This window comes from Enhydra lutris, unplaced genomic scaffold (genome assembly GCF_002288905.1).
Source record: "Enhydra lutris kenyoni isolate GAN:26980312 unplaced genomic scaffold, ASM228890v2 scaffoldscaffold88, whole genome shotgun sequence".
NCBI classification, from domain to species: Eukaryota; Metazoa; Chordata; class Mammalia; order Carnivora; family Mustelidae; genus Enhydra; species Enhydra lutris.
The window spans coordinates 3,839,108-3,849,874 of NW_019154172.1; the positions used below are offsets into that span (position 1 = coordinate 3,839,108).

The 10,767-nt window shown below is 43.7% G+C and overlaps 1 protein-coding gene across 1 annotated transcript in view; it reads right to left on the reverse strand.

The window, feature by feature from the left end:
- Positions 1-2,194: 2,194 nt before the first annotated feature.
- LOC111162054 (RNA polymerase III subunit G like) overlaps positions 2,195-10,767 on the reverse strand; it is a 10,207-nt gene continuing 1,634 nt past the window's right edge. Inside the window, exons 3-9 of the mRNA XM_022526242.1 lie at positions 5,308-5,475; positions 4,863-4,992; positions 3,955-4,023; positions 3,554-3,610; positions 3,239-3,312; positions 2,994-3,107; positions 2,195-2,690 (exon numbers count right to left, since the gene is read on the reverse strand). Coding sequence (XP_022381950.1) covers positions 2,604-2,690; positions 2,994-3,107; positions 3,239-3,312; positions 3,554-3,610; positions 3,955-4,023; positions 4,863-4,992; positions 5,308-5,433 — 657 coding nt within the window. The 5' untranslated portion in view covers positions 5,434-5,475 and the 3' untranslated portion in view covers positions 2,195-2,603. The remainder of the gene's footprint in view (positions 2,691-2,993; positions 3,108-3,238; positions 3,313-3,553; positions 3,611-3,954; positions 4,024-4,862; positions 4,993-5,307; positions 5,476-10,767) is intronic.

Sequence of the window (10,767 nt, forward strand, 5' to 3'; positions counted from 1 at the left end):
TGTCCCTCAAACCACTGGAGTCCCTGTGAAGTTTGCAGACCCCACTCTAGAGCTTCCTGCCCAACGTGGGAGGGCACTAGGAGCTACTAGGATGGAACAGAAGAGCAGGGAAGGGTAGGATTCTTGCCAGAGAACCCACCCTGCCTGAGGCCAGCATGGGCCTGGCTATGGGTGTGGGAGCAATCTGTTCAACATAAGCAGGCAGGTAGCAGAGGGCTGAGCAAGCACATTGTGGGTCCTCTCTAAATGTCTGCAGACGGATCCTCAACCTCTAACTTCTCAGCTGGTCCTCCAGAGAAATAAACAGTCGTGACTGGTTACTAGACCTTAGGCTTCAGCCTCAGCCTGCCTGATGGAACCTATGGAAAGTAGGGGAGAGGTCAATGGAAACAGTCTAACTCTGCCTGGAACAGTTTTGGAATCTGGGGAAGCTGCTAGATCTCCTGTCTCTGGCTTTGTTCAGCAAGGTCACCTGCCAGGAGTGGCAGGACGCCAGATAGGAAAGAATCCAAGAATGGTCTGATCTTTCTGACGCTTTGTTTTTGAGGCAGTGCAACCGAACCCAAGTGATCACTCTAACCTTTGCCCTCCTTTCTCCCATTTCATGGGAAAAGATGTATATATATAGTGGTGGGGGGAGGATTGTGTCCCGGTCCTCCTCTACTCACTTTTGTCCAGAGTCTTCTTTGCTCCTACTCTTTTAAGGTCCTAGGCTGGCATTAGGTGGGATCTGGGGGGATGGCTATGCCCCCAACATAGACACAGATAAAGTTTATCAGATTAGGACTGGTATATGTGAGAGAGGGGGACAGGAGGCAAAAGATGTTTCAGTGTCTTTCACATTTGTTTCTTGCTGATTTCTCCACAGCCACAATTACAGGCTTCAGTGTGACCATGGGAAACCCCAGTGACAGGTCCCACGGCCCCTCCCCCACCATTCTACTCACCTAACACCTTGGAGAGCTAGAAAAGGAAACATAACAGTCACCACAAATTGCTTAATAACTCTGGAATGTTCTCTTTCAATTCCTGCTTCTTTCTCTGTTCTCTTGGCTGCCTCTACCTTAATACCAATTACCACAGACAAACCAGGATTTCAAGGTGCTTTCCCTCAACGGAGTCACAGCCCCTATTCATTTTTTACAACGGGGTCAGAAATACCTAACAGGAGATTGCCAGTCACTATGCCTGAAGATGGCTGGAGAATTTCTTGAAGGTTCTCTTCCGTCCCCTCTTTATAACTTTCAAATGTTTAGTAGGGTCGCTATGACAGCATGCCAGCTATCTGTGCCTGCCTCCTTATTCAGTCCCTATTCTGGACACGCAGCTCGCCCGTGACCGTTGCATGGCAAGTGGCTGAAACCAATCAGCTCATCGAGGGCTTCATCGGAAGCCAATCAGAGCCTAGGGAAGTGACCTCACCCCAGGGAGAGCTGTGTGGGCGAGAAAGCCTCTCCGAGCTGTGAGTGTCCCTAAGTCACTCCCCTCCTCCCCACCCTCTTTACTTCCTGTAAAGCAATACCGCCCACGCCCTCTACTCCAAGAAGGGAGTAAGAAAGGCTAACTAAATTCCACAAAGAAAGAATCAAAAGAGAAACTGCAACTCAGCCACAAAACAGCTTCCGGAAGTGGAGAATGGGGGTTCCCTTTGCACAGACCTAGCTTTCAATGTGGGGCCCCCAGGGGCCTGGAAGAGGGTGTGCGATGATGAAGAATCAGCACCTCCTCCCCACTCCCTCCCTGTACCTGGCTTTCTTGACTCTCTCTCGCAAAAATAGCTGCAATCTTTCCTTGTAAACAAGGCTAAGATCGAGGTCAAGTGTGGGAAAGAGAGGGCCCATGTCCCTGTGAACACATGTGAAAAGAGACAATCCCCAGGCGTCCCATTGCCCAAGGACGAGAGGCTCAGATGCCAGCTTCAGGGAATGGGCTGTTCTCTACTACTCTCTCTGAGCAGCCTCCTCGATGAGTTCCTAACTGTCGATGAGTTCCTGACTGTTCCCTGGCAGGGCTAGATTGGGAGTATGTGTCCCACCAATGGAGTGGGAGGTGAGGGGTAAAGGACAGGAAGGCTGTGACCCCCATTGTGTCACGGTGGACTCTGATGCTTAAGGAAAGAATGGCCCAGCTAGGCACTCCCTTCTTTCCTCCAGGCCTCTCCCACCAGGCCTCACCCTGAACAGAGAGACGGATGAAAACATTTTATTTAAAAATATAAAGCTGGTCTTATTCCTCCTAATTGCACACATCCCCAATTATCTTTCACTATAAGAAAGTGGGTGGGGACATACGTTCAGCTGTCTCGGCTCCAGCGACACCAGTGTTTCTTTGACCCTCCTTTCTTTCTTTCATACAATTAAGCCATTGGTCCTTTGCCCTTTGCCCAAGCTATCAGAGTTGATACACGGAAGGCAGGAGGGGAAGGGTACAAAAGAGAGCTAGCTGTCAGCATTGTCCATTCCTATCCCCAAGGCCAAACAGTTCATCTGGGCTCTCAGCAAATGATCTGCCTGTCCACAAAACCAAATAATAGGGACAGTTACTCTCTGTATCTTAAATCAAAAAAAGATCCAAAGGCCCAGGGTGCTGTTCAGGGTCCTTTTTCAGTATATAGCCTCATCCATATTGTCATCACTGTCACCCCCAAAGTCCTCTCCATTGTCAAAATATGACATGATGTAATCAGTTTCCTGAAACAGAACAAATAGAAATCTAAGTCAGGCTTGCTTTCGGCCTTTTCCTTCCTCCCGGTGTGTCAGGCCCCTCCACTCCCCTCCCCACGAAACCATCCCGGGCCTGGGAAGTCCCTTCTGGCTGCAGTTTGCTCTTGAGAAGACCCTAGGGACACATGAAGTGGAGGGCACAATCCTCTGGGGCACATCTCCTTTGGCTCTCCAACCCTCTAGAGAGAACATCGCTGGTGGATGGAGTCGAGACCCCCACAGCTGATGAGGAAGACACGGGGACTGAGGGTGGAAGGAGAGCCCCTTCACCTCTTCATGTTCTTCTTCATCATACTCCTCTTCTTCTTCCTCTTCCTTCTCTTCTTCTTCTTCTTTCTCCTCATCTTCCTCTGAAGTCACTTCTTCCTCCTTTTTCTCCAGGGTCTTATGTGGAGATGAGCAGAAGGAGAAACTCAGACTCAGCTCAGAGAAGGGAAAGAGAGAAGCACACAGAGGCCAAAGGACAGGCAATGAGTCCAATGTCCAAGTGGTCTCTATGCACATTTCCCCCTTACCTCTAGTTTCTGTATTGTTTCTTCCTTATCTTCTGTGTTCTTAGGGGGTCTCTTGGGGATTAGGATGGTGGTCCCTGGTCAAGGAATCAAAAGGTGAACCATCAGAGAGCAAACTTCCTTATTAGCTTTCTACCCCACCCTCTCCCAGAGATGATGTCACTCTGCTGCCCTCATGTGGCCACCATGGCATCCAGCTACAATAGTGGGTGGAGTGGGTTGGAACTGGGAGGGCAGGCAAGACCACCAACTGCCTCGGGGGCCCTCCAGCTGGTGAAGGAAATTTCTCTTCTGCCTCCTTTTCCCAGATACACTCACGTTCCTTTTGTAGCTTCCGCACTCGGATCTTTAGCTCCCTGGGTAAACGTCGCCAATCTGGGAAGAGTGGGAATGTAAACGTCAATAAGACCCTGCCTGGGGTCTCCTATGAATAACTGGTTTTAAAAGGAGAGGTAAGAGACAGAATAATGGTGAGGAAGGAAGGGGTTAGTTGGGTCATAGTTACTTAGAACAAAACTGTGTCTTGGAAACCTCCAGAAAGCGGGGCTATTTAACAGGTTTCCATGTAGAGTCAGAGAGTGTTTTGGAACACATCTTGGGCTCCAGTTTGTAAATACTGAATAGAGTGGGGGGTGGGCTGAGAAAGGTGGACAGGTTGGTGGCTTGTGGCATTTTGAGGATTTAAAAAAGGGCAGTAAATGAAAGGGCCCACCACCTACCAGGGTTCCAGTCGATGGCATTGTCAATCGGCCCAGACATCTGGTATTTATCTGAGTAACGCTCCACATCTGAGGGGTCAGAGGCCAAGGGTCAAAGTTTTATCCTTTCAGAGCCCTAGAACAGGGTTGTTCCTGAGGGCCCAGCCCACTCGATACTCAGGCATTGTCTGTTCCTTCACCCCAAACCCAGAACCCAGGGGGTCAGCTTCCATGAGGACCTTCAACATTCTTCTACCTTGTCCCTTGGTCACCCCAAATTATAATATCATCTCCCTTAACCCAAAGGCACAGCCATGTTGAGAGGTATGGAAAGGAAGGGATACTAAAGAGCAAGAGATCAGGGTTTCAGTCTTCTCTGGACTCTTTGTGAAGTTAATGGGGGGGGGGGGCTACCAGGCAAGTCTTTCATCCCTCTGAGCTTCAGCTTCTAAGGCTTTCGCTGGAAAGCACTGTTTATCAGTACCCTCAAACACTGCACTTCCACACCAGCTGGTAAATATCCACTATCCCAAGCCTCCCAAGTGACTCCCCTTCTCTGGTCCCTCCTGGTCTCCCTGACCTCTTTAGAATCCTGTTAACCTTAGGAGGGCTTCTCACACACCCAGCATCAGCCTCCTTTCTGATTGTTTGATGCCTGTAATATCCAACCTGTCCACCATGTTGATATATTCCCTTTATACCTATGAAATGAGCACCGTGATGCTTAATCTCCTACTGTCGTGAGACTGTCGTGAGACTCAGAACAAACCATGGAAAAATTTCAAATACAGGGGTAATTGTTATGATCTCCCTAGCTAAACAGTCAGCTTCCTGTGGCTCTTCTGGCCTCTCTGGCCCCCCAGTGGTGCTGTGTACAGGGCACTACTCATGAAAGGCATTCAGAACATGATGCTAGCATTCCAACTGACCTCTCTTGGGGACAGCTGGCCGGATGAAGTAGGGGAGCTGCCTCATGGCCCCTCGTAGCTCCTGCTTCAGTGCCAGGACATACTCCCCTTCCTCTCCTGCGGGCAGAGGCACTGGGCGGAACTCCAAGGGCTAAGGAAGCAGGGGCAGTGGTCAGTTCAGGGAAAAAACAAAACAAACACTAGAGTACAAACTTAGAACGGTCTCTCCTCTCAATTCAATCCAATGTTCCCACTGACCAGAAATCCAGAGAAAAATCGGGGGAACAACACAGCATTTTGAAAGCTGGGGAGCTGGGGGTGTAAGAAACTACTTTGCCTGGAAAACATCCCATGTGAGTTGAAAGCATAGAGACAGGAAGGGGCAAGCTGAGTTTTATGCTGGCCCATGAGGAATCCAGGCTCATATACAGTCAGCCAGGGGCACACAAGGGGAGAAGATACTCACAGGGAAAAGTGGAGAAGGCTGCAGGGTGGGTGGGGGCAGAGCATCCCCCTTCCCAATGCCCACAGCCTCCATGTTGAAGGTCAGCTGGCCCCGGCCACGACCCCGGCCCCCACCCCGACTGGCCATGGTGGAGGGGGCCTGGGTATTCAGTGATCCAGTGAGAAAAACCTGATAAAGACAAAAACAAAATGAAAAGTATAGTAGAATCATGGGAAGCCAGAGAGGTACAAGACACTCAATCTTTTCTCCTTAGGACCCAAATAGCCAGTGTAATTCAACATATTTTGATGGGGTAGGCTGCACTGTACCAGGCAGGATATTTTCGGAAGTACAGACATGGATGAGACATGGTCCCACAGGATAGATAATTGCAATATAGTGTAACTGTAGAACAAATGGGAAAGTGGGGGTACCTGATGACTCAGTAGGTTAAGCGTCCGACTAGATTTCAGCTCAGGTCATGAACTCACGGTCATGATCTCAGGGTCATGAGATGGAGCCCTGCATTGGCTCCTTGCTCAGTGGGGAGTCTGTTTGGATTCCCTCTCTCCCTCTGCACCCCCCCTTACTCTCTCTCTCTCTTTCTCAAGTAAAAATTAAAAAGGGGGTAAGTGATTAGACTCTTGGCTACTGAACTCTGCTTCTTGTTATCGATTTTGAGGGGCCAGTCAGAGGCAGATAGGTTAGAAGGTAAAGTTACCAAATGAAAATGAAACTTGCAAGAAATGATATTCCAGTGACAAAGAGCACACCTAGCACCCAGATCTTGGTTTCCAATACCGTTTTCCAGCAAAAGGAACATCTTTTTAGAAAAATGGCTGATTCTAGGGCTGGGGCAGAAAATATATAAGGGGAGCCGGGAGCATCTTCTAGTGCCAGAAAGAAAAGAAGTACTCAAAACAATAACACACATACATACATTGGTGGGGCTATTTCAAAAGGGCCTAAGAGTCAACCAAAAGAGCTCCCAATGGCCAAAGCTAGAAGAATTTGAGCAATAAAATAAAGTAGTATTAGCTTATAACCCCGAAGTATAAAACAAATATCCATGAGTCTACACTGATATAAATAAATGACTAAGTAAGTTAATACATGGGGGAGAAAAGACAAACTTCTCACATAGAATTCTGAATAAATTATATAGACTCTACCCTGAAGAGGGGAGTACAACTTTCCACTCCCTAAGTGTAGACTATATATAGGGAATTTTGTCTAATTCAGCTTAGGAAAGGGGAGAGTAACTCTATAGTGGAGAACGTGGACAAACACTACTTCAGTCTGGTGACCAAGGTCAACATCAACAATATTAAATTATGTTGCTAGTAAGGGTATATACCCTTAATAAGATGGGAGAAGGGAGAAATCTAGGAAGAATGGGATGGTGAAATGAGGCTTAATGAATCACAAGGTCTCAAATTTGGAAGAGCTCCCAGAAATCATGTATTGATTTATTCAACAAATAATTACTGAGCATTTACTATATGCCAGACACAGTGCTAGACAACGGGGATCAGAGTGAATCCTCTACTCTAGACATGTAGACTTCCTCTGATAGACCATATTTAGTAAATTGCTTTTTTTTAAGTAAATTGTTATATAGTTTCTATTTACCCATCTTTAGTAAGAGGATTGCTTATCTCACTTCACAAGTTATTCTATTTTGGGGTATTTGTTCTTCAATTAATATCCAACAAATACTCTAAACAAGAAATATACGGCTCAACAAAATGCCCTAGTTGGTGAAAAAAAGATTTAGAAATATGTATAAGGTTATCTATTTTGTCAAACACACACATATACATTTTTTATATATACATATACATTTATGATGAAAAAAAAAGTTGTTCTTGAAGGATACACACCGAAAATTAATACTGGCTAATCTGAGGTGATGGGATTTGTGGGGCTTTTTGGGGGGGGGTTATGTATATTTTAAAGTTTGTTTTCTATACTGAATATTGTTTTTTAATTTTTTATTTTATTTTATTTTTTTTAAAGATTTTATTTATTTATTTGACAGAGATCACAAGTAGGCAGAGAGGCAAGCAGAGAGGGGGGGGGAAGCAGGCTCCCTGCTAAGCAGAGAGAGGGATACGGGGCTCCATTCCAGGACCCTGAGATCATGACCCGAGCCGATGGCAGAGGCTTAACCCACTGAGCCACCCAGGCGCCCCTGAATATTGCTTTTTTAATAAGAGAAATAATTTAGAAATATAGCAACAGAATAGTAGATGAGATTAATAATATGTAGCAGGAAGGAGAGGGTGGAAAATGTGTGTCTGAGGAATTTGGAAAGTTTTAGGCTCAGCAAAAAATGTGAGGAAAAATGGCTGTCAGTTAATAGATTAAACTGTGATTTGATTGAAAGAGCATATTAAGGGGCACCTGGGTGGCTCAGTCAGTTAAGTGGCTGCCTTCAGGATCAAGCCCCACATGGTGCTTCTTGCTCATCGGGAAGCCTACTTCTCCCTCTCCCTCTGCCTGGCTGCCTGCCACTCCCCCTGCTTGTGCTCTCTCTCTCTCTCTCACTCTCTCTCTCTCTCTATGTCAAATAAATACATAAAATCTTTAAAAAAAAAGAGAGAGAGCATATTAGGGGAGAAAGGATGTCTCATAAACACTAGAGAAGGAGAATGAATTTGTGAGCATGTCTTCAGGTCCTTTCAAGGGAAGGACACTCTAACCAATGGTTTAAGTGTCTTTCCACCTGACATACACAGTTCTAGCAGTGGGGATGGGAGCTGGTTTGACTGCAAAGCAGTAAGGAGTCAAGAAAAGTCTGTGAGCTTTGAGGTTAGACAAATCGAACTCCATTTCTAGACACTAACCAAGTGACCCCCAAGGATATGGGGTAAAAGGAAGACAATATTTTTACTTAACTGAGGCAATATACTTGTGATTGGAAAACTATAAACTGCCCATCTCTACCAAACTCAGGTCAGGAAGCTATGGTGTGTCTCTTCTATTTAAGATTGTGATTGAGTCTAACTTCTTGGGGATATTTAGGTTCTTCTATAATCTGGACCCAAGCTGCTTTTCCTTATAGTCAACCCTCCCTAGAGGTCATCCTTGTACTCTCCTTCTCCCAAACAACATCTCATATACATGATACTCACTGTAGTAACTGTATTCTGGTGGAAATTATTAAGAAGGTTTCAACAAAACATACAGAAAACCCACTACATCAAATTCCAGAAAGGCAGTACATGTAGTGGTTAAGAACAGGGATTTGAATTCCAGTTCTGTCATTTCCAGCTACACAACCTCCAGCAATTAATTTAATATCTCTAAACCTGTTTCCTCAACTACAAATGGGAATAATAATAATAATAATACCATCTTAGTTCAGTCAACAAATATTCACTAAGTGCTTGCTATATGTCAGGCACTATTCCAAGTGCTAGGGATATAGCAGTGAGCAAAACAAACAAAAACTGCTGTGCCCGTGGACTTGAAATGGAGCTTACATTCTCATAGAGTTACCAATAACAAATATTTCAAGCGACGAGACTGGGTAGAATGCCGAATGGGGTAGATGTGAACAGAGAAAAGAAGAGATCCAGAGACTGAGGCCTAGAGCACTCTAATATTTAGGATTTGCTATATTTATCATTAATATGACAAGGAGTTAACCCTATATATATATATGTATATGAACTCATGGAAATGAGTACTATATGAACTATAGTTCTATATGAACTATATGAACTCATGGAATCCAAATGAAAAAAAAATCATACCAATAGAATAAATGTGCAAAGGACATGAATAGGTAATTGACAGAAGAATGATTAATAAAATGACTCTTCACCTATCAAATTGACAAAGACTTAATAAATAATCAGGCTGCCAGTTTTTTTGACATGGACCTTCTTACACCTGATTGGAAGGATTGTGTTTATACACAGTCTGTCAGGGGAGCAATTTGGTCATTTGAATTGACAGCCTCTTAAATGTTCATATCCTTAATCCAATAACCCTACTTAAAAAAATCTGTCCCAAAGAAATCATCATATATATAATCAGATTTGTAAATACAAGGATGGTCATTATAGAGCTATCTATGGGAGCAAAACTTCTGAAATAACCTAAATGGTCCAATGAACAATGAATGGTAAAAAAAAATCAAATATCCATTTTAGACTGTTATATAGAAAGAAAAATGACTTCAAGTAATATTTAAAAGGAAAAAAAAAATGGGTGCCTGGGTGGCTCAGTGGGTTAAGCCTCAGCCTTCCGCTCAGGTCATGATCTCAGGGTCCTGGGATAGAGGCCTGCATCGGGCTTTCTGCTCAGCGGGGAGCCTGCTTTCTCCTCTCTTTCTCTATGCCTGCCTCTCTGCATACTTGTGATCTCTCTCTCTCTGTTTCAAATAAATAAAAATAAAATCTTTTTTTAAAAAAAAAGGAAAAAAATGTTCACAGTATAAAATGGAGGGAAACATGATATAAAATTGTATTTGTTGTATAGCCTGTTTTATGTAACATACACACACACGTATATACATATATATGTATGCAGAAAAGAAAAAAGGATAAATATTAAAGTAATAATAATGGTTATCACTAGATCATGGTCATTAAATAATAAGCATTTTGACTTATACCTTTATGTGTTTCCAAGTTTTCTAGAATAATAGGCATTTTGATTTACACCCTAATGTATTCCCAAATTTTCTAGAATAAATGTATATTACTTCTTTAATCAAAAACCATAAGGGATGGTTTTCTTTATTTTTAAGAATACTACTGGAATTCAAATCCATGTTCTTAATCAGGACAGGTCCCTCTCTCTTACAATGAAAGTGAGGAATGCATTACATTGAGCTATATATTTGTCTAGAATATTTGTTGGATATTAACTGAGGAACAAATATCCAAAAATGGAATGACCTGCGAAGTGAGAGAGGGAGTCCACTTTAAAACAGAAGCTGGATAACAATTTACTAAATACAGTTTATCAGAGGAAGGATGCACATCTAAAGTAGAGGATTCACTGTGATCCCCATTGTCTAGCATATGTCTGGCATATAGTAGGTGCTCAATAAATATCTGTTGAATGAATGAATACATGATTTCTGAGAGCTCTTCCAAACTTAAGACCTTGTGATTCATCAAGTCTCCCCTTACCATCCCACTCCTCCTAGCTTTCTCCCTTCTCTTGATTGTGGGAGCAATTATATTACAAGCCACTAATTTAAGATATCTTAATTAGATATTGTGTTGTATTTTGTCTTTTATTACTTGTTCCCCAATTACGTTAGGAGTTTAAATTCTGCCTTCCCAATCCATTTGATTCAATTAACCTTTATTGGGCACTTGCTATTAGTACAAGAACCTGCTTACAAAACCTTATATTCTCAGAATAGAAACATTAGAGAGCCCACTAAGGGCTCTAACGGAGATATGCATAAAACACTATCGTCAGACTGGGGAACGGTTAATTCTTTAGGGGGGAAAA